The sequence below is a fragment of the Plasmodium sp. gorilla clade G2 genome (genome assembly GCF_900097015.1).
Source record: "Plasmodium sp. gorilla clade G2 genome assembly, chromosome: 13".
Classification (NCBI taxonomy): domain Eukaryota; phylum Apicomplexa; class Aconoidasida; order Haemosporida; family Plasmodiidae; genus Plasmodium; species Plasmodium adleri (nom. inval.).
The window spans coordinates 360,001-387,684 of NC_041705.1; the positions used below are offsets into that span (position 1 = coordinate 360,001).

A 27,684-nucleotide genomic window follows, 5' to 3' on the forward strand; every position below is an offset into this window, starting at 1 on the left:
ATCATGCAATTAAAAAAATATAATATTACAAGTGTTATATTTAATGATTACACAGACATCAAAAATACATTCCCCTTCCTTATCTCAACAACAGAAGGAGAAATAATTGAAATTAATATTAATAATAAATCTTCAAAAAATATTGATTATGAAGTTATATTTTCAGATGATAAATTATCAATTCTTGATATCAATATGATTAATATAATAAAAAGTAAGACATCACCAAATAATAATAATAATAATATTAAACAAAATGTTCATAGGAATGACAATAAGGATGATAAGAATGATAATATGAGTGATCATAATGATAACAATAATAATCACAATGATCATCACAATGATCATAATAATAATCATAATAATAATCATAATAATCATCATAATAATCAACACAATAATGATGATAATAATAATATTAAAGATTTCCAAGAAATGATAAAAATTATTTATTTTACTACAAGCAATAGCCTACATGAAATAAGTTATACATTTAAGAATTATAAAAATAATCCTTATGATAATAATACAATGACACATGTGAAATTAAAAACGACATCCTTACCAAATAATCTTAAAAAACAAACCAAAGTTTTTGAATCATCTTTCGATTCTTTATGCTCCATTGTTAAAATTGAAAATATTAGAAATAAAAATTATCTTTTCTGGTTAAATGGATGTTCTATATTTATCAGTAAAATTAATAATTACAAATCACCAAAATATTATACACATGATAAAAAAAAAAATTATAATTCCTTTTTTAATAATAATATAAATCAAGATCAAAATGTTTTCTCATCATCATCTTCATCTTCTGATTCTTTTAGTGATTCTGATGGAGATGCAGAACATATTTTATCATTAAGTGATGATGATTATTCATATGAAATGAATAATTCAAATATTTTAAATAATACAAATAATATTGATCATAATATAAATATTAATAATAGTAATAATACTGACACCAGTCATAATAATAAAAAACAAATATTACCAAGAAATAAACTATATACAAATAATAATTATTTACAAAAAAATAAAGATAATCTACTTAACACTACATCTATTCAATCCAGAAATAAATATAATGAATTAAATCCTGAATTTTATCTAGACAATAATTATATTATTATAAATTTTTTAGATTTACATATTTTTACAACTGATAATATTACAGCTTTCTCATTTACTAAATCTTTCTACGATTCAGTTTATTCAAAAAGTAGAAACGTAAAATATAATTTTAAAGATCATCAAAATATGAATAATACAAATAATACAAATAATTTAAATACTACAAATAATGTAAATACCACAAATAATAATAGTTGTAATAATAATATATCTAATATTGTAGATATGTGTGTTAATCAATTATATATATTCCTTCTATTAGAAGAAAAATTAATTATCATAAGCAATCTAAAATTTAAAAAAGTATATGAACAAAAACTTGATACAGAAACATACGGTCAAGCCATAAGAATTATCAAAGATCATTCTGATAATCAAGTATGGTTATGCACTTCAAAATATATTTTTAAAATCGTGCAAAATAAAAAAAATAATAATATGATGTATTTTAATTTTAAAAAAAAATATAATTGTAAACAAATTATGCAATCAAACTCGTATACACAAAAAATTAATATGACCAATTTTATTTTAAAAAATAATAAATATGATATACATCAATATAAATATACTAATATACGTATAGACGAAAAATTAATATCATTCTTACATAAACAACAATATTTTAATATTTCCTCATTTCTTTATAATAATATACATTGCTATAATAATGTAATCAGAATAGCTCTATATATTTGGCTCATACAACTTTATATTTATTCAATCGATCTATATGCTTATTTGTTTAGTTGTACTTCATATTATTTTAATACACAAGGAAAAAATAATATTTTTAATAAAAATTATATCCTACAACTCAAACTTAAAAATGAGAAAAGAAGTGACTCCTCATGCTTCACATCGAACGGAACCGATGTAAATCGTGATTTTTCATTGAAGGGTAAGGAAAATAATGAGATCAGACAAAATTATTGCCGTTCAGGTGATTTGGGTTTTGAGTCAGGCAATTCGCTATCAGGGTCAGGTAATTCGCTAACAGGGTCAGGCAATTCGCTAGCAGGGTCAGGCAATTCGCTAGCAGGGTCAGATAATTTTAATTTTGGGTCAGGTAATTTTTACTCCGAGTCACATAGTTCCAATTACGATTCAGTAGAGAATAATAACCTCACCACCATATCAGAATTAAGGGTGGATGATCCTAAGCCAAATAAGGGCAATAAAAATACAAATAATATGGAAGAAATAAAAAAAAGTGATATTAGAAAAAATGATGAGGAATGTAATAAAATATCTAGCGATTTCTTTGCAAATATACCACGTGATGATAAAAAGGAAGAAGGAGAAATATTAGACCCTCAGAAGGACAAAATAGAGAGTGATAATAAAGGTGGAAATATAAATATAACGCCCGATAATTTTATGAAGAACAAAAAAAATAGGTCTTATTTTAAAAATAAGAACGATAAATTGTTAAGAAAGAATAAAAGCATGTTGTTGCGCTTTTATGATGAAATAATAAATAGAGAAGAAAGGAAAGAGATTAAATATCATTTCGATTTTAATAAAGGGAAAAAAATAAATCTTAAAGCATTAAGTGAAAATGATGATTTTTATATATTATTAAAAATATATAGAATGAAGAATACTGAGATATATAATTTTTTAAAAAGTCAAAAGAATATAATAATGAATGATATAGAAAGATATAAAGAAATGTATATAAATAATGATATGGATATAAATAATAATAATATAAAGTTAAAAAAGAAGATATATGAAGATATATATTCATATAAGTGTCTAGAAGTATGTATATATATAATAATATTATTAAAACATTTTAAAAATTTTTTTCAATTAAATGATATAATAATTGAAATTTTTTATAATTTTAATAAAATGAATTTTTTATTATTATATAAATTTTTATGTAATGATTATAATTATATAATAAATTATTATATGAATAATAATAAATATAATTTACTTTTTAATATATTATTATTATTACCTCAGAATATATTATTAGATGTTTTAATAGAACATGCTTTTGCTTTATTTTTACATAAGCCACACAAATATATAGATATGTTAATATATTATGACAACATAATTGAAGATTATACACATATAGTTATGTGTATGTTTATGGTCATCTACTTTTTTAAAAATAGAAACCATAATAAAAATATAGAGGTCACCAAAAATTTATTTAAACAAGATGGAAATGTAAACCATGATATAAATTTAGAAGATAATGTAAATTTAGAAGATAATATAAATTTAGAAGATAATATGAATGTTGAAAATAAAATAAATATTGAACACAATATAAATGTTGAAAATAAAATAAATTCACAAGATAATTTAACTTCAAGAGAAAATTTATACCTATATAACAAACCAGTACATTTTAAATATCAGAATAAACATACAGAAGAATGCATAAGGTTTCTAGAATATTTGACAAACAAATTAATAGAAGAAAATGTTTTAGAGAAAAAAGAAAATGACGAAAATGAAAATTATATTTATACATTTCAATGTACATGGGAAAAACATTATATTATAAATTGCTTATTAATATTATATATTGAAGAAGGAAATAATGAAAAAATTAAAAATTCTTTAAAGAAATTAAAAAATGCAAATATCCATTTTGATTATTTATTTATTATTCGATTTTTAAAAGAAAAAAAAAAAGAAATGTTTATACCTAATATTTATATTCTTATGAAATATTTTGAAGAAGCTGTTGATAAAGCACTTGAATTAAATGATTACAAAACAGCCAAAAAAGCTGTGATTTTATGTGATGATGAAGAAGAAAAAAAAAAATTATTTATTAAAATAATCAAACATATATCAAAAAATATAAATGATAATAATTTAAAAGAAATTATTAATTTAGTTAGAGATTCAAATTCTATATTAAATCTACATGATATTCTACCTTATATAAATGAAACCATTATTATAGAATATTTAAAAAAAGATATCTGTAATTTGTTAGATATATATAATTTAAAAATTAAAGCAAAACAACAAGAAATAGAAGAAAATCTACATACTATAGATTTATTAAATAAAGATATAAAAAATATTCAAAAAAAATATGTTATATTAAATAAAAATGATATATGTTATATATGTAGAAAAACTATTTTTTATAAAAAATGTTATGTCTTTTCATGTAATCATTATTTTCATAGTGAATGTGCTCTTAATATTTATATAAATAATAAATCCAAAGAAGAACTTTTCGATTTTTACACAATACTTCAACAATATAAAAATTCAATACTTACCAAGAATGACAAAGAAATTATGATTTGTGAAAATAAAATTGATGATATATTAACAGAAGAATGTTATATATGTGGATCCTTTTCTCTAGCATCCATTTCTCAGCCTTTTATTTCTCCTAATGAGTATGAACTCAGAGATACATGGAATATTTCCAATGACTGAATATTTTTACGAAAAAATATATAAAAAAAAAAAAAAAAAAAAAAAAAAAAAAAAAAAAGTGGATATATTATATATAGTGAAATATATATATTAAAAAATTTATTTTATTTTTTTTGTGCCATCCACCACTTGTTATATTTTATATTTTATATTTATTTTTTGTGCTATATACCACTTGTTATATTTTTTATTTTTTTAAAAACAACTTTTATTGACATATGGGAGAAATTTATTTGAAAAGATTAATGAGCCATATGATGGATAAAGAGGATCATTCTTAAAATTATTTTTTTTTTTTTCTTGATGACTATAATCATATTGTTTATTTGTAGTATGACATTCCTTTTGATAGTAATCAAAAATATTCATAGTAGGAAAGTTTTCAGATGATGGAACTATAAAAAGAAATGGAGGATCTAATTTAAATTTTCTATTCATTAATAATGGTGTTGTAGATTTAGTAAGACATAATTCACATTTTCTTTTTTTATTTTGTTTTTTTAAATATAATTCAACATATTTATTTTGAACTTGATCAAATGTTCTTTTCATATACCATGAAATATATAACCATGGGTCACCAAAATTAATATCATAATAATTTATATAATAATCTAATTTCTTATCATCTTCTTGGGTCCAAGGTTTATTTTCATTTTCTAAAGGAGGTGCTTGGAAATTTTTAACAAAATCATCATAGGAATCTTCTGGATATAAACCATAATTATATTTATTTATATATTTCCATAATTTTCTTCTTTGTTCATTAGTTAAACAATCTATAAGAAATAATTCCTTTGGTGTTATGGTAATAAATTCTTTCCAACTTTTAAAACATTTCTCTATTTCATCAATATTATCTCCAATTTCTATCCTTTCTAAAAATGTTCTTACATCCCAATTCATAGGAGGATCCTTAGCACACATTTTTAGCAACTCCCTTTTCTCATTTTCTATCTCTTCGCTTTTCTGCCTCCTCAAATGTTGTCTGAATAATTTCAAATCAAAAAACCTTCTCTTTTTCTTAATAAGTGGTCCTAAAATGAAAAAAAAATATATATATATATGTATAGCATATATTATATTGGAAATAATGAACATATACACATATGCATATATATATATATTATTTCTACCTGTGTCATCGCAATTTTTACGAATTGATGATGTATGCAAAAATCTCAGCTTGTCAAAACTTCTATTTACTAATTTATTCATTAAACTGTTCACCTAATTCTTTTTACTTTCAACTATTTATTTTTAAAAAAAAAAATAAATATATGTTCTATACAATTAGGATATATATCACACATAACTTTAATAATATGCCATAAATGGAAAAATATATATATATATATATATATATATATATTATGTAACAATCATATCTACAAAGGTATACATAATATATTCATTATATGTATTATATATATATGTTTTATTTATTTAAGTTTTATTTTTTTTTTTTTTTTTTTTATGAACAATTCAGAAAAAAAAATAAAGCTAGCCATTCCTTCTATATAAAGTTACCCGAATTGTTTTTTTTTTTTTTTTTTTTTTTTTTTTGGTAGATTAAAAAATGGCGACTATAAAAATTTATACTTATTTACAAAAAAAAAAAAAAAAATAGGATACTTTTCATACGAATTAAAACATAAAAGTACACATATATATACATATATATGTATCTATATTTTTTATTAAAAATATACAAATTAATTTTTCTTTAAATCTTTTAAGAGTGTGTTTTATTATTTAAAAAATGATATGTTATTTATGTATTATGAAAATATACAGTATCATATAATATATATATATTTATTTATCTATCAATTATATGATAATCCATCCATATATTTTATTAACTATATACATTATTTTAATTTTTTCATTTTAATTTTTTTATTTTAATTTTTTTATTTTAATTTTTTCATTTTATTTTATTATTATTATTTTTTTTTTTTCAAAGAATGTTCCATTATGATATATCTTTTACTAAAAAACACTTAAATGTTATTATACAATCAAACCTTTTAAGTTATTCCTTGAATAATTTCACAACAGTTAAATTATATAAGCCAACCAAATTTGAAGAGATAAAAAAAAAACTCTTTCTTAAAAAAAGACTATTTAATATAATTCATAATAAAAAAAAAACGAACGATATAAAGAGAGAACCCTTTTATGATAACATTACACAATATGCAAAAAATAAGAGAAAAATTTATCAGAATGATAAATATAATGTGAAGGAAACAAAATATAAAGATATAGAAGAGGAGAATAAAGAAATAAAACCAAATGAAGATGTATGTATAAATAAAAATGTAAATCATAATTTATATAACCATGATCATAAATGTAATAATAAATGTATACAACAAGAAAATGAAAAAGAAGAAGAAGAAGAAAAAAAAAAAAAGGAACATATAAATATAGAAAAAATTCTATTTAAAACTACTACATTTGGTTATATAGAATTACAATATATATTATCTACATTTATTTATTATGAAAAAGAAAATATAATAAATGATGATCTTATAACTCTATATAATTTCTTAAATCTATCAGAAAAAGATATATATGATTATTTAGCTGCAAATGAACTTATTCCAGAATATTTTTTAAAAACAAGAATAATTAAAAATTTGTTAAAATTTATAAATATTAATCATCCGTCTTTAAAATAAAGATATCATATTATTTTATTTTTTTGGAAATATGTAATGTGAATATATTTTTTCCTTTATTATATTATACAGACACATATATATATATATATATATATATATATATATATATATATATATATTTATTATTATTTTTTTTTTTATTATTTTTTTTTTTTTTTTTTTTTTTTCATATTTCTTATTATGTATATTTTTATATTATTACAAATTCATAATTCATTCAAAAATTTATTAAAAATATATATCAAAATATTTGTTATATTATCCAATCTTAATTTTATTAAAACATATATATATAATATATATATTAAATGTTATAAGTAGTACACATGTAAATTAAAAAATTAAATTAATATATACATGTATATATTTATTCATTTATATGTTCTTTTAAACATGTGCCTTAAATTATTCTGACACATTTTATTTAACTTTTTTTTTTAAAAGATAATATACTTATTTATTTTGTTATTCTTAAAAAAAAAAAAAAAAAAAAAAAAAATATTTATATATATACATATATATATATTTATATATATATATTTTTATATCCTGTTGTGTGATAATTATTTTTCTTTTATTATTATATTTTTTGTATGCGCAAAAAGGTGTAATATATATATATAATATATGTATTTTTTTTTTTTTTAATTATATTATTCAAAAAAAAAAAAAAAAGAGGGAAGAAAAAATGAGATATGCAGGCCGTGGGAGTTACTTAAATTCCTTTATGAGAATAAATAAAGCTATGAATAAGATTTCTTTTAAAAAAAATAAATATTCCTCATTAAATATATTTGAAAGAAATGAGATAAAAAAATTCCAAATGAATATAATAGATAGAAAATATGTCCATAGCATACAAGAAGAAAAGAAAACAGATGAATCACAAGATTATTATATATCTATGGGCGATAATATAGAAAAACGTTATAGTTTAGCTTTATATAATGTAGCTAAAAAACAAAATAAGATAAATGAAGTATCAAACGATTTATTATTTATAAAAAATAATTTATTGAAAGATACAACATTTCTTAATTTTTTACATACACCAAATATTGAAAAAAAACAAAAAATCGATTTTATTAAGAATGAATGTAAAACCTTAAATAAATTTAATACAATAACAGAAAATTTTATGGAATCATTATTTGATTCAAAGAGAATATCCTTTTTGTCAAAAATTATAGAAGAATTTGAATTTCTATTATTAAAAGATAGAAAAGAAATAAAATGTGTTGTTTATACAGCAAATGAAATTGATAATAATTATAAACAAAAAATTCAAGATTCTATTGTGTTTAAATTAAATAAACAATTAAATCCATTGATAGAATATAAAATTGATCCTTATATATTAGGAGGACTCATCTTACAAATTGGAAATCAAATTTATGATTTCTCAGCAAAATCAAAAATTGATAAAATTAAAAGAAACTTTACTCAATAACTATATATCTATAATGGGTCCCACACATAAGCCTTTTTAATAAAAAAAAAAATATATATATATATATATATATATATATATATATTATCAAACATATAAATTTGTAATATTTTAATATATATAATACTATATATAATGTTATTCATTCATTTATTTATTTTATTTTTTTTGTTAAGTTAAAAAAAATATACATATTATTTTACCCCATAATTAATTTTTTTCACATACAACAAAACATATGTAAAATATATATATATATAATAATAATAAAATAAAAAAAAAAATTTTTAAAATAATTATTATATACATATATGGAATTATATATATATATATATATATTATAAATATATATGTTCCTATATTTTTTATATATTATTCTACAAATAATATAAAATTCAAGAGAAGAAAAAAATTATATATTATTCATATTATAAATAATATTATATAGATATTATTTATTTATTTATTTATTTTTATTTTTTTTATTTTTTTTCTTATTATTCGTTCTTATATTTGTTTCTATATATGAAATATGTTATTATATATCCATTAGGTAATAACACACAAAATGAATAAATATATATATATATATATATATATATATATATATATAAGATTATTTATTTTTATATATTATTTCATTCTTAAAAAATGAATGAAGATATTAATTGTTATATAAATGAGTTAAATTTTGTTGGTTTAGAAAATTATCTTTTTGAAAATATAAAAGATATAAATAAAATATGCTCATGTATTTGTTCACATAATATTAGTGTTATCATAAAGATATTAGAAATATGTGGAAAGAAAATTAAAAATGAAAATGTATTAGATCAATTATATGACGATATTACAAGTGAAGAACATTTTGATATTATTTCATTACATATTAGAAATTATGTTCATCTTTTATATAAAATAATATATCATTTTGATAAAATTGAAAATATAGAAAACAATAAAAAGGTGTGTGAACATTTTATGACATTTTCAATATATTTAATTATTTATTTTGAACAAAATGAATTTATAGAACAATTAGTTTTAAGATTAATTCATAATTTTGAAGAAAAAAGAAAAATTGGTTATAATAAATATATTATATTTCAACTTGAAAAAAACTTCTATGATTTATATTGTTTTATTCATTTACCTCATTTTATTTTCATAAATTCATTTTTAATATGTTCATTTGCTTCAATAAATCATAATACAAATCATATAACAAACAATGATTTTGATGATACTATAACAAACTTGAAGAAACTTAATTTTATCTTTCAAAAAATACACACAAATGTATATAATGAAAACACAAAAATTCATTTAAATCATCAGGTAAATGTATTGTCGCAAAAAATAAATATAACTAACAATAATTACCATCTCAAATATTTAAACAAAACAAAAATTATATGTGATACCATTTCTAATGATAATATAAAAATTATATATAACGAAAAAGATATTTTTTCTCTTTCTTATAAATATATAAATTTATGCTTTGATACAAACATATATTCATTGGATGAAAAAGATTATGAACAAAACTATGATCCTCATAATATTAATGTAAATAATTTCCTCTTACTTCTTAAGATTCTATCACCATCTTTTTTTATTTGGACTGCAATTAATACAAAATTTATATGTCATGAAAAAAATAATTATAACAAAAATCATATGATAAATCAAATATCTAATAAAACACAAATGATAAAACAAAATTATACTTATAAACATATGTATATCATAAATAATAAAGAAAATATAAATTATTTGAAAGACACTAGTGACTGTTTCTTTTTTTTTTTTTGGTATCTCCTTTCTTTAAATCAAACAAGCATAAAATTAAATGATTCGATTAACACACTTATGGTAAATATTATAAATAATTTTTTTCTCTTTTTTATTAAAAGGTGTCATCATCTTGTTGATTCTCAAAAGGATATACAAAATTTATTATATTATCCTCTCATCAATAAAAATTTTGAAACATATGTATGTAAAGAGAATCAAAAGGAGCCAATAAATAATCTACAAAATAATGAAAAACAAAATTTTATATATACATCAACATATTATAATACCTTTTGTGAATTAACCTCAGAACTCTTATTTCGAAATAAAAATAAAATATTATTAAATTTAAAAAATTTAATTATATGGGCATATATTTCTCCAGATGATACAGAAGAAATGAATTTTTTTAAAATGGCAAATATATTTATATTTAACAATAATACATGTGATATTCTAAAAAGACATGAACATGTATATCAATATGTACATCAATATATATATCAATTCTTCTCAAATGATAAAGATATTTTCCTTTTTTATAATTACAATCTTTTTAAAAAAACATATGAATGTAAAACTTTAAGTTTTAAATATATGGATAACTTCTCTAATTATATATCCTCTTTTATTCTCAACATTATTTTTAATCTCACCAAATATTATCTCTCATCTAGCTTTTTTTGTGGTCAGCTAAATATAAACAATTCCAATTTAAAAAAAAAAAATTCTGAACAAGCAATAATACTAGCCAAAAAAAACAAAAATCAAGAAATAAAAGAACAAAAAATGAAACAAAATGAAATATATAGCAACAATGATATTAATCATAATAATACAATTGATAATAATTTATTGCCAAACGAAGAATACAAAAATATAGAAACAAATCATTTATCAAATTTATTACAAAAAGAAAATACATTAAATGAACTTAGTAATAATATAATAAATTCATATTTTCATTTTAAAAATTATACCTATGATGAAAAAATAGAATATTTATTTAATGAATTACTTTTCATATCTTTTAAATTTATTAATTATCCATTAAAACATGTGCAACAATGTTCTATAGATACAATTATGGAAATAATAACAAAGATGAATATTTATAATCATATTGAATATATTAATAAAAAATCTGATACCTTTCTTACATTTTTATATGATGAATCATTTAATAAAAATCACATCATTAAATGTTATATGCACATCAAATGTAAATTGACAAACCATATAAATATTAATTTACTAAAATCCATAGAACATCTAATACAAATATGTAATTTGAAATTAAGTAATAAAACTTTATGTTCAATTATTTCTAAACATATTTTAATATCACTTAATTATCATCCTTCATTACTACCTATTATTTTATATAAGTATATTAAAATTATTATCTATTTAATGGAAACAAACAATATTAATATAATTTTAGATTCATTAAAATGTTTACATATTTTATATATAATTAATCCTCAAGAAATAAAAATATTCAACCATGATATCATATATAGATTACATTTACTATTCAACATATTTAATCAAAACGACAAAAATATCGAAAATCATATATCATTTAATTCTATAAAACAATTTGAATATTCCAAGGACAATAATTACGTATCATCTAACAATATAACATCATATTTAAAAAAGTTCTATTTCAATAATATCCAAATAGAAAAGAGAAGAGAAGAAATGCTCTTACATATAAAACTTATATTATATTCCATATATGTTATTACACCTCCAGATGAATATTTATCATCACTTAAAATATTTGAATATTATCCGAAAGAATATGAAATCTATTCAAAAAATTTTGAAATTTTTTCTAGGTTTTAAAATAAAATACACATTTTTTTTTTTTTATTTTATAAATAAAATATATATATATGTGACAATTTATATATTTGGTTTACATTAAGCATCATTTTTAATTAAATCATTTTTATTAGATTTTGTGACTTGTCGAATATATATTTTTTTGTCTATAATCGACGACAATATATTATTTCATTTTTTTTTTTTTTTTAAAGAAACTATAAATTTTCTCTATATCAATAAATAGCTTTTTTTTTTTTGTGGCTATAAGTGCTCAATGGTGCATTTAGAAGTTAAACAAAAAAAAAAAAAAATAAAATAATAAATAAATAAATAATCAAAAAAAAAAAAGGAAAAAAATATTAATATAATTCTACATAAAATATGTGAAAGACAAAATTTGAAAAAATATATGTATATAAAATATATTTTATATATGTGGGAAAAGCTACATATATAAAGTATATTAAAATGAAAAAAAACAACTACAATTTAAAATAATATATATATATATATATTATATATATGTGGCACATATTAACCAAGTATATTAAAAAAAATGAATAAGTGAATAAATAAATATATAAATATTTAGAAATGAAAATACAATACATGATAATAATATATTTTATCATATTGATCTGCGACAATTTCTTAAATGTAAATGCTATACGAAAAAAGAGTTTAAGGAGCCATATTAATAAAGGTAAGGGGAAATAATTGAAATGAATAAATAAATATATATATATATATATATGTTGTTATCATTTAATTTGTTTTATTCATTTTCATAATTATTTATCTTTATTCCATTATGTCTTTTTTTGTTTTCTTTTAAGTGCACAATCACCATGAAAGCATACAAGGGAATACTTTATCCAACTTTGAAATTGTGAAGGAAAAAAATAATGTATCAAATATAGAATTAAACTCCTCTAAATTTTTTGATATTTTAGCGTCTACGAGCTTAATGAGAAATTCTGGTGGTGCAATGTCACAAGGTCCCGTTTACAGAGTAGTTCAGAATATTCATGATAATAATGAAAATATTGGAGCAAGTTTAGTTTTTGTCATATTTTTATTATTAGTCGTATTTATCTTATTTTTTATTTTTTATTTCATTTTCAAAAATCATGTAAAACACGTGAAATATATGAACAGTTAATGATTTTTTTTTTTTTTATTTTTTTTTTAGCTAGCTAGCTTATTATTAATTAATAATTTTGATTTTAAAAAAAAAAATTGTCGTAAATAAATTAAAAAGTTATAAATTTTATGAACAGTTCATAATAATAGAAATTAGCTAGATTAATATATTATAGAAGGATTTAATTAATTAATGTATTTATTTATTTTTTATTTATCTATTTTTTTTTTTTTTTATATCAATTTTAAACATAGATATATTTTTTGAAACACCATTTACTATTATTATTATTATTATAATTATTAGTACTAATTGATGTATCTACAAAAATAATGTAAAAATATACACCCCTTTATTAATTTGTTAATTACATTCTTTTCAAATATAAGAAATACAATAAGGATATGAGCACACCCTTATATTTTGCATACCTCCTATTTTTAATTATTTTAAATATTTAATAAAGACAAATTTGTTTTTCATTCGTAAATAATAAGATTAAAGTTAAACAAAAATAATAATCATAAACAGGTCTACATTTTTAAAAGTTAATTATTAAAAGAATATAAAGACAATATAAATAAAAACAACAAAGAAAAAAAAAAAAAAAAAAAAAAAAAAAAAAAAAAATTACATGTAAATATATATATATATATATATATATATATATATATACATTGCGTAACGAAAAAAAATTAAAAAATCAAAAGGAATTTAAGTTAAATTATAAATAGGATATTTTTACATACACCTTATAAATATAAAATAAATATATAAATTAAAAAACAATTAAACATACATACATAAATATATACATATATATATATATATATATATATATATATATATATATATATATATATGTTTTTTTTTTTGGAGGAATATATAAAAAGTATATATTATCATGTGATGAAATAATATATATATGAAATCAAATTAAAAGATAGTGAAATATGTTATAAAAGCAAAAAAAAAAAAAAAAAAAAAAATAAACAAATGGTTATATTTTTTATATTTATAATTTTGAACAAATTAAATATAATATATAAAATAAAAAGATCTTCAAATTTATTTTATTTTATGCATTAGTATCAAATAAGATAATTATATATTTAACATTTTATGTATTTTCTTTTTTCTTATATAGTAATTCCTTTGTTTTATTTAGAACCTCAATAGATGATGGAATAATTTTATTTCTTATAATTTTCAAATATAATAATAAATTTTTCCCCATTTTATTAAGTATTAATGTATTGTCTGATAAAAAATTATTTTTTTTTTTCATAATATTTAAAAAGTCAACATCATGCTGAATCTTTTCTTCCAACAGTTTAATTTCACTTTTAAAGCTATCTAAAAATTCTTTATTATTTTCACATAATAATATTAATCCATTTAATTGAGGTACATTACTACATAAGTTTGTGTAACAATTTGATATATCATTAAATGAGTTTTGTAAATCTATAGCTTTTCTGTCTACAGATAAATTTGGATTATTTATATATTTTAATTCATTTATATATATAAAACAGTTTCTACATAATCTTATTTTTATATATTTCTCTTTTTCGTCTTTCATAAAATCTATACTTTTTACACAATAACCACAAAAAATTTCTTCACATAAATGACAATAATTCTTTTTTGTATTCAAATATAATAATAATTTCACATTACTTTTACATGTCATACAATAATCACCTTCTTTTGTTTTTAATTCGCTAGCCTTTAAAAACATCCTTAAATCGTTCGTATTATTATTCAACAATATTCTCTTTAACCAATTTTTTCGAGGGTCTATTTCTTCTTTTGCAATTTCTCGTTTTTCTAAAAAAAGATCTGTCAAATCTCTTTTAATCGGATCATTCATTTTGCATATATATGTCAGTACATAATAGTATAATTCGGTCAGATGTACATGTATTCATATGTAACTTACATAATATATATATGTATAAACCTCACATCGATCTGTCAATCAATATATATATATATATATTAAAATAATGTTGGTGATAAAACTTAATTTTATAAATAAATATATATATATATATTTTTTTTTTTATGATGAATAAATTACAACAAATTACTCATCCTTGTTATATAATTTTATTAAACACATTCAATATATATGATAGTTATTCTATTATTTATTAATTCTTGAACTTACAAATTTTTATATAACATAAAAAAAAAAAAAATAAATAATAAATAAATAAAATAAATCATATATTAGAATATTACAAAAACCAAAAAAAAAATATATATTTTTTTTATCATATACATGCTAATTGTTACATATATATAATAATATTTATTAATTTCGTTCTTCACTTTCTTTTAGAATTAAATAAAGAAGGAAAAACACACAATATAAATAAATTAAAATATATATATATAAAAAGAAAAAAAAAATTAAATAGAATAAAATCAAACCAAATATAAAAAAAAAAAAAAAAAAAAAAAAAAAAAACAGTCATAATAATGTTAAGGCCTTAATATATATTATAAGTATATAATATATTAAACGCATAATAAAATAATAGGCTTATATCATTAATATATATATATCATATAAAGTTCATGCTTTTTTTTTTTTGTTTAAATTTTTTTTTTTTTTTTTTTCTACATTTTTTTTAATTCTTCTATTATATTTATACATTATAAAAGAATAAAACATTCATTCATTTCTTTTATATGTAATGAAAACCAATAAAGAAGAAAAAAAAAAAAAAAAAAAAAAAAATTATACCTTAAAAGTAATAAATATAATAATTTTTAAAATAATGTAATTTAAGATCTTTTTTTTTTTTTTTTTTTTTTTTTATTTATGTTAGTTTTTGATTTATCTCTAAAATAATAATATTCTACTTTAATTTTTAAAATATATCAAGTGAGTTGTTTATATAATTCTATATATGTATTTATATTTTACATTTTATTTTTTTAGTATTTTAAAATTATATGTTTTAATATATTTAATGTAATTGTTAATCTAATAAAAATAATTATATATATATATATATATATATATATGTATGTTTTTTTTTCCTATAAAATAAAGGAGAACAGAAAATAATATTTTTTGAACAATATATATTAGTAATTATTATATGACTATTTCAAATAGATTTCATATGTTAAATTAAGAAAGGAAATAAAAGTATACATATATATAAACATACACAAATAATATATATATATGTATATATTTATATATCATATCATGTGTGTAAGTTATATTTAGTTATATATATTATCATTTATTTTTAATATATTTTAATATTTTCCTTTTTATTATAATTTAATAAATCTTTGATTTTCAATATAAAATTTCCATATATATATAAATATATATGGAAAATGTAATGGAATAATATAAACATACATATAATACATACTGATACTTTTATAAAGTTTGTGGATTATGTAAGAATAAATCAAAAGCAACAGAAGAAGGATCTAATTATATGTTAATTATAGAATGAATAAAACATAATTTTATAATATTCATAAATATGTTTATTATTTATTATTATTTTATAATTATCATCTAAATGTTATTTTATTTTTATTTTTTTGGTAAAAATAACCTGAATAAGTCATAAAAAAAAAAAAAAAAAAAAAAAAAAAAAATGATGTGGACAGACATATAAATAAGCTAGTTGGAATTATAGAGAAATATATTTATATAAATATATATAAATAAATGTATTATATATATATATATATATATATATATATATATTATGTTGAAGCAGATAAAAAACGATTAATCAATGTTAAACTTTTCAATAGGATAAAATGAAAAATATTAAGTTATGTATTTAAAATAAATATTTGTTGTTTCTAGGAGAGCTAGCTAATTTGTTTGTACACCCAAATATTCTCAAAAAAAAAAAAAAAAAAAAAAAAGAAAAGGAATGATATAATATGAAACATGTATTTGTATATATATATATATATATATATATATATATATATATGTGTTGTATATTTATACAATATAGAGTATTAATTAGTATATATTAATGTTACATTGATTTCTATAATAATATGAAATGTTTTTAATCATTTCTTTTAGAGGAACCATTTATATTTTTACATAACGTAATTATATATATTTCATTTCTTACATTATTTATTTTATTTTTTGATTATAATTTTCAATTTTTTTTTTTTTTTTTTTTTGTCTTTCAAACAATATGAAAAGAAACAAATATGGAAGAGATTCATATGAATATAAAAAGGTGAAGAAGGAAGATTCTTATATTCATTCTGATAAGAGAAAATATGATGCAGATAAATTGAGCGAAAGTACAGATCAGGAAAAAAAATATAAAAAACATGAAAAATATAAATATGAATATTCCAATAATTTAAATATGAAAAGAAATATTTCAATATTTCAAAATGGAGAAGAGAATGAAAATATTACACATTCAATATATACCTCCAAAGAATATACCAATGATAATATTAATAGTAAAAATAAATCCCATATGATTCATACAAAATATAGTAAAAGTAATGTTGATATTATTATTCCTCCTTCAGATAATTATAATAATTCATCAAAGGTAAGTATAAATTATAGAAAGATGTCAAGTAATTATGGATATTCGCATAAGAATATATTGACTGGCTCATCAAATCAAAAAGATATAAAACATGAAAAATATTTAAATATGGAAAAAAAAGAAAGCGTTATTAATAATATTATTGATTTAAAAAAAAGTGAATTATTTATTAAAGAAGATAAATCAGAAGAAGAAATAAACAATAATTTAATAAATAAATTTTATGGAGATATAAAAATAAAAAAGACAAATAATAATATCATAAAACCAAGTTATGATGTTATTCGAAAGAAAATTAATACAGACATAAAAGTAAATGATATATTAGATATGATAAAATTACCAGAAAGTGAAAATTTAGATAATGATTTAAAAACACCATGTATTAGTAATCAAAAAATAATAAACGATACTATAAATGAAGGAAAAAATAATATTAACCATAATTCTTCCTACCAATTTTATAATGATTTATGGACATTTCCTTTAGAAATGTTAGATAAATATATATTTAAAAATAAAAATCATAATTACAAAAAATGGATATCACATTGTACAACCTTATTTGTTTTAGGTTTACCTTTTCAAATGAATGAATACAATTTACTTCATAATTTAATAGATGTATATTATATGAATAAAAATTATGACGGTGTATTAGATATAATAGATTTAAATAAAGAAGATATCTTATTTAATCATTTATATTTATATTCATATATAAATCAACCTAAAAATAAATATAATTTACTATCAGAAAAATTGGGTATTTTAAAATTTGATTTATTATTTGGTAGTGAATATCATCAAGCAAAAAATGAAATGTTAAATTCATATTTAAATAACAAATATAAAGAATTTTATAAAATTAACTGTAACACTGGTGCTATGGGTTTACTATATTTTAAAAATGAACAATGTGCTATGGACTTTTGGTTGATGTATAATAATTATTCATCATCTTTTTATGAAAAATATTTAAAATGTATACCCGATATAAATGGTATTAAAATTTTTATAGAGGCATCCATGTTTTATTTAACTCCAGATTTGTTCTTAACACAAATTAATTATAGTGAATTAAATGCAGTATTAAATAATATTCAAAAGAAAAAAGGGAATATAATTCAAATATTTAATGATATTAAAATATATTATAAGGAATCATCTATATGGAATCTAATATTCTGCAATATAAATATAGAGCATTTTTTTAAAGTCAAACAAATGAACGAAGCTGAAAGTGGAAATGTAAATGGGAATATAAATGGGAATGTAAATGTAAATATAAATGAAAATGTAAATGAAAATGTAAATGTAAATGAAAATGTAAATGTAAATGTAAATGGAAATATAAATACACATGCAAACACAAATGAACAGAATAATATTAACAATAATATTAATAAAAATATAGACTTTTTATCCAACCATCTTTGTATATCCTTTCCATATGTTTCTCATTATAAAGATAACTTTTTAATTCGCATATATGATACTTATATTAATAAATATTTAATTAATAACGGATTTTGTTTATTTGCTTGCCCATATCTTGATAAAGAAGGGGGAATAAGAGTTTATGAATTTTTTAAAAAATTTCATTTATTAGACTGGTTCTATAACCCAAATGATGAAACGTGTTATTTTTATATGTTTAAAACAATTTTGAATGTATTTTCAATATTCAAAAAAAATTTTAAAACAACTTCTGATTATTATATTTGTTGTTCACTTTTTTTAAAATTGCCTTTTGGTATACTTCCAGGTATTTATATTACATGCTTAACAAATATGAGAGATAAAAATATACAAGAAAGTGATTACATCAAAATTAGTGATTATCAAAATGTGGGTGGTAGTCAAAATGTGAGTGGTGGCCAAAATGTGAGTGGTAGCCAAAATGTAAGTGGTAGCCAAAATGTGAGTGGTAGCCAAAATGTGAGTGGTAGCCAAAATGTGAGTGGTGGCCAAAATGTGAGTGGTAGCCAAAATGTGAGTGGTAGCCAAAATGTAAATGTAAATCAAAATATAAGTAGTATTCAAAATCACATTGATCATAAAACTGTGAACAATATTGAGAATAACACTTTTTCACACAATAATGAAAATAAAAAAAATACATTAAATAATTTGAATAATTACCCAAATATAAATTCCCAAGATCATATGATATCACACATTATTGATAATAACTGTGTGCAAAATAATAATTCGAATTCCAAAAAAAACCTGAACATGTCAGGTGATTTGATGGAAAAAAAAAAAAAAATGCAACAAGCTATTTTGAAAAAAAGCGAAACGCTAGCTATGAAAAATGAAGCTATATTAATAAATAGTAATTCTAAACATAATCATGAAGTAATACAAATAAATGAAAATATAAACAATAATAATAATAATAATAATAATAAATTAACGAAGGCATGTCTTGTAATGAAAAACGAAATTGTAAAAAATATATCTGAACAAAATACAAAGGATAACAGTATAAATACAAAAATCAAAGATATTAATGGGAATAAGAAGAATGAGCAAGAAGATAATAGCAAAAAAGATATTACAGAAGATGAAACTAATTATGATGATACAGATGATCATTCAAGTGATGACGACGTATATGAAGAAGATTTTCATGATGAATACAAAAAGAAAAATAGCAAGAAAAGAAATAAAAAATTATCACTTTCAAAAAAAAATAATATAAAGGAAAAGCTTGTAACAAATAATATTTCTGTAACAGTACTTACAAAAAAGGGAAAGGAGCCACTAAAAAAAAATTCAAAGGAAAAAAATATAAATTCTAATAATATTATTAAAAAGCCTAAAAATATTGTAAATAAATCTAAAAGTATACTTTTAAAAAAAAATTGATATAATTTTTTTATTTTGTATAAAAGGAAGAAATTATAGAGCTACCAAAAGAAAAAAAAAATAATTAGTAGTCACCATTATGTATAGAATATATGTTTTATATAATACGATATATAAAAATAAAGAAATGTCTTAATTTTTTTTTTTTTTTTTGTTCACATATATATATATATATATTATGTATATATTTACATTTATTTATTTATATATGCATATGTTTGTTTAAATATTCCTATGGTATTATTTTATTTTATTCATTAATTATTCTACTTGAACGATTCTATTTCTATATATTATTCATTAACAAATTAATATTAACTTTATATATATATGTTTATTTATTTTTATTTTTTTTCAATTCTCTTACCATTTTAATGATTTTATTTTATTTTTTTAATTTATTTATTTGTTTATGCATATATGTGAATATTCTATTCATATGCATTATATATCCCATAATTAAAACTTTTAAAATATTTTAAAAATATGCTTTCAAGCTAATTATAAAAAATTAATATAATTATTTAAATTATAGAAAAAAAAAAAAAGGAAATATAGATATACAAACACATATATATATATATATATATATATGTATATATCAGTTTTCTTTCCTTTTTTGGAATATGTAAGATATGATGATTATATTTACAATAAATTAGTGATAATTAAAAATTACAAAAAAAAAAAAAAAAATAAAGAAAAATACAAAATATATATTCATACAAATATTTATTTATATGTATGATAATATATAAAGGTATAAAACATAGGTAGGTTAAAACCAAACAAAATAAACATTTCTTTATATATATCATAAAATTGCAAATAAAAAAAAAATTATATATATATATATATATTTTTATATTTATATTGTCATTTGATAGATTCTAAAAAATCGGATTTATATGTTATTTGCTCTGTTCCATTTTCTTCATTTGCAGCTTCAGTTATTTTTTGCATCTTTGGTAGGACACTTAATAAAATTAAGAAGAAAAGGAAAATAAGGAAAAGAGGACTTTTAAAAAGATAAGAGATATTAAATTTTTTTTTGGGTATAAGAAAATCATAAATCCTTTTTGCTTTAAACACAATATTATTAACAATTAAATTACTTTTCTCAAATGGTAAATTAAGTTCATATGCTTGTACTAAATATAATGTACCATTATTTGGTGTTATTTGTTTCTTTACTTCAACATAATATTTATTAAATTCTAAATATGGATGATTTACATACATAGTATATTCTCCTTCTTTTACATTCTTAAAAAGAAATTTACCATCACTCTTTGGACTTACATATGTATCTGAATCTAAATAAATTGTACAACTAGATAACAATTCAGAATCCCCTTTTACTATACCTTCAATATAATTATTTTTCAATTCCATAATATCTTCATCACATCTTGTTATGCTAATCATAAATATATACAGAAATAATATACTCCATAGAATCTTTATAAAAAAATTCGTTTTTTTATTATTTACCATTTTATCAAACTTTTAATATATTTAAGTGTTTAAATATAAGAAAAAAAAAAAAAAAAATTATAATTAAATATTAGAAGTTTTTAAAAATATATAAAAAGTAAATATAATTATCATTTATATGAATACATTTATATAATATTTCATTATTTTTTTAACATTTTCATATTTTTGTTGTTTTTATATAAAACTATGTTTACAAATAAATAAATTGTTCTTATTTTAAGAACATTCTTTTTTTTTTTTTTTAATTTCCTTAAAAAATAGAATATATATATGTAAAAACATTTGTTTTTTTATTAAACATATTTTTATAACTTTATAAAAAAAAAAAAATTTATAAAATAATAATTTTTCCTAATATTTCTTCTACTTTATTATATTACATATATATTTATATATATACATATATATTATATGTATACCAATTACATATGCTTTAAATTATTTCATATTATTTGTTCTTAAAATTATGTATTTATAATTTAATTATAAAAAATACAAGATACTTAATATTGAGATATAAAAAATAAATAAGAATATATAAAGATAGTAAACATATTTTATTTATCTATGTTTTTCTTTTTTCTTTATTATAAGAATATAAAAAAATATATTATTTTTAATATTAATGATTCTTTCATTGAATAAATCAAATTAGCAAATTTTTACACTTAAAAATATATATATATATATATTTATATTATATAAGTATAATTTTATATTTTCCTTTTTTTTTTTTTTTTAAATCTAACAATGTAGTTAATCTACATATCATTATATAACCATAGTTGTTATTTAAAATGTATATAAGGAAAAAAAAAAAGAATAAATATTTGTCTTAAAAAATATTATTAAAAAATCATATTAGTTTTTAATAAATTATAGAAATTTAATCACAAAACGACAAAAAATAAAACAAAATGAAAATAAATAATATATTATGTATAAAAATAAAATATAAAAGGTAAAAGATTAAAATTTAAAAAGGATAAAAATATGAAAAAAATGGATAAAGGTATAATTAATAAAAAATAAAAAAAATTAGGTATATTTAATATATTGATGATTTAGAATGACAATGAAAAAAAAAAAAAAGAAAAAAGAAAAAAAATGAAAACATATTTCAAGGATTGTTATAATATAACACCTCTTTAAATCGGGAATAAATACGACTAGCTGTAAAACAAAAAAATAAAATAAAAAGTTAAATAATACAAATAAAATATAAATAAAATATCTTTTGTAGTATTATATATTTTATTTTTATATAAATATTAAATTATTTTCATTGGAAATATGTAAATTATAAATAATCTAACCTATTTTTTCAAATAAAGTATTAATATTCTCTCCTGTCTATAAAAAAAAAATAAATATATATATATAATATATAATATATATACATCTATAGAGAGAGAATAAAATAATTGTAAAACTCTTATATGTTGCTATTCTTATATTATAATATATATTTATGATTATATATTTTTTTCAATTTTTATACCTTTGCTGAGCATTCTATAAATGATACATTTTCTTGTTCGCAAAACTTCATGACCATCTAATAAAATGGAAAGTTAATAAATATATTCACATATATATATATATATATATATATATATATATATCATTTTTCTTATTTATATGAATATGTAAACTTTTTAATGTATCCTCATGATTACCTCTGAATTGAGTTTTTGGGGTAAATCCTTTTTATTGGCAACTACCATAATACAACAATTTCTTGGGCCATTTGATTTTATTTCGTTTATCCAGTATTTCAAAGAATCGAACGATTCGACATTACTTTGATATTTTTTCAAAAAAAAAAAAATAAAAATAAAAATGTATATATATATATATATATGTATATTTATATAATTTATGAACAGCTAGCCAATTTTTCCAAAAAAAAAAAAAAAAAAAATTTATATGTATTTATAAATATGACAACAGCTAGCTAATTTGTATATATTAAAAAAAAAATAATAATAATAATTATTTAATGATTAAAATATTACTTTGAGTCATAAACGACAACTGCTCCATATGCATCACGATAATATAAAGGAGCCATGGAACGAAATCTTTCCTGTCCTCCAGTATCCCAAATATGTAATTTCATTGTTGTACCTTAAATACAATAAAAAAAAAAAATAATAATAAATAAATATACATACATACATATATATATATATATATATATATGTGTAATTTAATTCACTACAAACATTTTATTCATATTCAAACATACAAATTATTTTTATGTCCCTTAATTTTTACCATTTTTTAATTCAATATTATGATGTAAAAATGCTGCACCTATAGTAACTTGATGTTTTTCAGAAAAGCGACCATGACATAAATACAAAGCAATACTTGATTTTCCAACACCACTGTCACCTAATAAAACTATTTTGACTTTAGTATCTTGAGCATTTTTTTTTTGTTGTTGTGAAGGAGATGTAACAATATTAATATTTTTTGTAGATGTTAACCTTTCGGTGCTTGATGAACATCCCATATTTTTTTCCTTTATTTTTTAAACTATCTTAAAAGAATTTTTTTTTTTTTTTTTTCCCCTACACGTTTAATCTTTAATTATTTTGCAAATATATATATTTTTCGGGGATTAACCTTTTTTTAATGAATTATAACATATATATATATATTTAAATGAGTTCATATAATTATAAGTTAAACCACTTAAAATTTTTCCTCTTTACCTTTTCATAATTAAACCTTTTATTTTATTATGTTAATTAAAAAAAAGAAAAGAAAATGGAAAATAGAAAAAAGAAAGAAGTTATTCTATATATAAATATATAATTCCTATATATTTTTTAATGTATAAATATATTATTCCATAACATAAGAATATAATTTCCACCTACACGTGAGCACTTTTTTCTAATAAGTCATATATATATATATATATATATATTTATATATTAATTGCATTATATTAAATTAAAAAAAAAATACGCAAAACTTAAACGTACTTTTATTTAACATAATTTGTAGTTGTTTGTGGAAATTAAATATAACATATCTAAATAGAAAAACCATTATTTTTTATTTTATTTTTTTTTTTCATTACATTTCTTTTATTATATTAAAATGTAAAATATGTGTGCAAAAAAAAAAAAAAAAAAAAAAAAAATATTATATATAATATAATATTATATATTTAATTTATACATTCACGTTTTAACATGATTCAAATTTTTTTCAATTTATTATTTTATATTTTTATTTTATTTTATTTTTTTTTTTTTTTTTGAATATTCTTTTAAAATTTTTAAAATGTTACAAGTCTAACTGAATTATACGAGAAAATATTCCTTTAAAATATTATCACAGAATAATTATGCACGTATTTTAATATACACATTGATAAATAATATCTATGAAAAACATGTTTTACATAAAAAAAAATATAAATTGCTATATTTTAAGGTGAGACACTTGATAAATATATTAAATTAATTATAATAGCGTTTCTTCTAAAATGTTATACATATATATATATATATATATATATATATATATTTATGTATTTATTTTATCTTGATTCATTTTCTTTATTTATAATAACCAAAGAACAAAAACTCATTCTCTTAACGCAACAATATTATATTATGTTAATGATAAGAATGAACATATTATAGAAACATACATAAATATTTATAATATATATATATGTAAGTCCAAGGGATTTATAATACAAAAAAAAAAAAAATATATATATGTATAAATATATATATATATATATATAATATAATAAAATAAATAATTAAAATTTGACAAGTGAAAAAAAAAAAAAAAAAAAAAATAATGTAAAATAATATAATAATAATATTAATGTTAATATTATTATCAAGATTAATAATGAAATGAAACATATATATTCACACTTTATTATATATTTTTGTATTTTTTTTGATTTATTTATTTTTTTTTTTGTTTTTGTTTCTATTTGGAATAATATGTGTAAATAGATTAACATGTACATACATAGTTAGATACATTTATATATATATGTTAGTATTTTTTTTTTTTTTAATTTTTTCATCAATATTTTATATATATATATATATATTATTGTATTTACAACCAATTAATAGTCCTCTTCTTCTTCTTCCTCTTCATCTTTTTTCTCTTCATCTTCAGCATAAAAACTATTTGATCCTTGTTCTTCATTATCTTCATTTTGCATTTCATTTAAGTTTTCTTCATTCATTTCTTCTTGCATTTTTTCTGATTCTTCGATAACTTTAAGTGCTGCTTCTTTATTTTCAAATCCAACCCAGGCCCATCCATCATTATCATCTCCTGGTTCATAAAAATAAACTTGCATAGCACCGAATTCTTGAAGAGAGTTTCTGAATTGTTCCATGGTAACACCAGTTTTTATATTTTTTATGAAAATTCTGGTATCTGTATCTGTTAAAGTAACATCATGTTGAGCTTTAGTAAGGAAAGTATTTATGGTAGATGTTGATGGTCTTGAGGTACAATTAACTCCGCAAAGTGGTGAAAAAGCCATTTTTTCTATTTTTTTTTTTTAAATAAACTACAAACTATAAATATATATATATATATACTTATATGTATATATTTATAAATTCTTTTATATAAAATAAAAAGAAAAAAAAGTTACGATTTACAAAACGAAATAATATTTAATTATTTAATTATTATTATATTTTTTTATTTTACAAAATCAAAAGACAATAAATATTAGGTTGACAAAAAATATATATATTTAAATATAATTTACAAATGAATAGTTGTTAATTTTTTTTTTTTTTTTTTTTTTTTCTTAACAAATTACTTAAATTTAAAACATAAAAATTAGATGACAAGAAAATATGTGTATAGAAGAAGGAAGGTGAAAAAAACAAAATAATATAAAAAAAAAATATATCTATATTATATAAATTATACATACACAGGTATAATATATTATATATATATATATTTATAAAATAATTAAATTTAAAAAAATGTAAAAAATAAAATTTTTTAATTTTTATTTTTTTATAAGTATATATATATATATATATATTATACATATATATATGATGTTGCATTACCAAAAAATTAAAAATAAAATGAAATAAAAAAAAAGTTTTGTATATTTACTAATATATTATATTAGTACTAAGAAACATTTCATTTATTTTTGTTCAGTACATAAAAAAAGTTGAAAAAAAAAAAAAA

General features: G+C 17.9%; 11 protein-coding genes across 11 annotated transcripts in view; 6 read left to right on the plus strand and 5 right to left on the minus strand.

Moving 5' to 3' along the window:
• PADL01_1308600 (vacuolar protein sorting-associated protein 18, putative) overlaps positions 1 to 4,575 on the plus strand; it is a gene marked incomplete at both ends in the record, with an annotated part of 4,893 nt that extends 318 nt beyond the window's left edge. Inside the window, one exon of the mRNA XM_028683613.1 lies at positions 1 to 4,575. This exon is cut by the window's left edge and continues 318 nt beyond it. Coding sequence (XP_028539774.1) covers positions 1 to 4,575 — 4,575 coding nt within the window.
• Positions 4,576 to 4,770: 195 nt separating this feature from the next.
• PADL01_1308700 (conserved Plasmodium protein, unknown function) lies at positions 4,771 to 5,793 on the minus strand (the record flags this gene model as incomplete). The annotated part of the gene is made up of 2 exons (XM_028683615.1): positions 4,771 to 5,612; positions 5,712 to 5,793. 2 exons carry the CDS (start codon positions 5,791 to 5,793, stop codon positions 4,771 to 4,773), a joined length of 924 nt encoding a protein of 307 aa, XP_028539775.1.
• Positions 5,794 to 6,545: 752 nt separating this feature from the next.
• Positions 6,546 to 7,268, plus strand: PADL01_1308800 (conserved Plasmodium protein, unknown function; the record flags this gene model as incomplete). The annotated part of the gene is made up of 1 exon (XM_028683616.1): positions 6,546 to 7,268. The coding sequence occupies one exon, from the start codon at positions 6,546 to 6,548 to the stop codon at positions 7,266 to 7,268; it is 723 nt and encodes a 240-aa protein (XP_028539776.1).
• A 691-nt stretch (positions 7,269 to 7,959) lies between these two features.
• PADL01_1308900 (mitochondrial ATP synthase delta subunit, putative) lies at positions 7,960 to 8,721 on the plus strand (the record flags this gene model as incomplete). Its single annotated transcript, XM_028683617.1, has 1 exon — positions 7,960 to 8,721. One exon carries the CDS (start codon positions 7,960 to 7,962, stop codon positions 8,719 to 8,721), a length of 762 nt encoding a protein of 253 aa, XP_028539777.1.
• A 651-nt stretch (positions 8,722 to 9,372) lies between these two features.
• Positions 9,373 to 12,375, plus strand: PADL01_1309000 (conserved Plasmodium protein, unknown function; the record flags this gene model as incomplete). The annotated part of the gene is made up of 1 exon (XM_028683618.1): positions 9,373 to 12,375. One exon carries the CDS (start codon positions 9,373 to 9,375, stop codon positions 12,373 to 12,375), a length of 3,003 nt encoding a protein of 1,000 aa, XP_028539778.1.
• Positions 12,376 to 12,951: 576 nt separating this feature from the next.
• Positions 12,952 to 13,519, plus strand: PADL01_1309100 (conserved Plasmodium protein, unknown function; the record flags this gene model as incomplete). The annotated part of the gene is made up of 2 exons (XM_028683619.1): positions 12,952 to 13,060; positions 13,194 to 13,519. The coding sequence occupies 2 exons, from the start codon at positions 12,952 to 12,954 to the stop codon at positions 13,517 to 13,519; spliced, it is 435 nt and encodes a 144-aa protein (XP_028539779.1).
• Positions 13,520 to 14,621: 1,102 nt separating this feature from the next.
• Positions 14,622 to 15,377, minus strand: PADL01_1309200 (zinc finger protein, putative; the record flags this gene model as incomplete). Its single annotated transcript, XM_028683620.1, has 1 exon — positions 14,622 to 15,377. One exon carries the CDS (start codon positions 15,375 to 15,377, stop codon positions 14,622 to 14,624), a length of 756 nt encoding a protein of 251 aa, XP_028539780.1.
• A 2,335-nt stretch (positions 15,378 to 17,712) lies between these two features.
• On the plus strand, positions 17,713 to 20,961 carry PADL01_1309300 (conserved Plasmodium protein, unknown function; the record flags this gene model as incomplete). The annotated part of the gene is made up of 1 exon (XM_028683621.1): positions 17,713 to 20,961. One exon carries the CDS (start codon positions 17,713 to 17,715, stop codon positions 20,959 to 20,961), a length of 3,249 nt encoding a protein of 1,082 aa, XP_028539781.1.
• Positions 20,962 to 21,837: 876 nt separating this feature from the next.
• Positions 21,838 to 22,458, minus strand: PADL01_1309400 (conserved protein, unknown function; the record flags this gene model as incomplete). Its single annotated transcript, XM_028683622.1, has 1 exon — positions 21,838 to 22,458. The coding sequence occupies one exon, from the start codon at positions 22,456 to 22,458 to the stop codon at positions 21,838 to 21,840; it is 621 nt and encodes a 206-aa protein (XP_028539782.1).
• A 1,123-nt stretch (positions 22,459 to 23,581) lies between these two features.
• PADL01_1309500 (secretory complex protein 61 alpha) lies at positions 23,582 to 24,982 on the minus strand (the record flags this gene model as incomplete). The annotated part of the gene is made up of 6 exons (XM_028683623.1): positions 23,582 to 23,634; positions 23,778 to 23,814; positions 23,963 to 24,019; positions 24,141 to 24,264; positions 24,480 to 24,591; positions 24,742 to 24,982. The coding sequence occupies 6 exons, from the start codon at positions 24,980 to 24,982 to the stop codon at positions 23,582 to 23,584; spliced, it is 624 nt and encodes a 207-aa protein (XP_028539783.1).
• Positions 24,983 to 26,578: 1,596 nt separating this feature from the next.
• PADL01_1309600 (RNA-binding protein, putative) lies at positions 26,579 to 27,007 on the minus strand (the record flags this gene model as incomplete). The annotated part of the gene is made up of 1 exon (XM_028683624.1): positions 26,579 to 27,007. The coding sequence occupies one exon, from the start codon at positions 27,005 to 27,007 to the stop codon at positions 26,579 to 26,581; it is 429 nt and encodes a 142-aa protein (XP_028539784.1).
• Between the last annotated feature and the right edge of the window lie 677 nt (positions 27,008 to 27,684).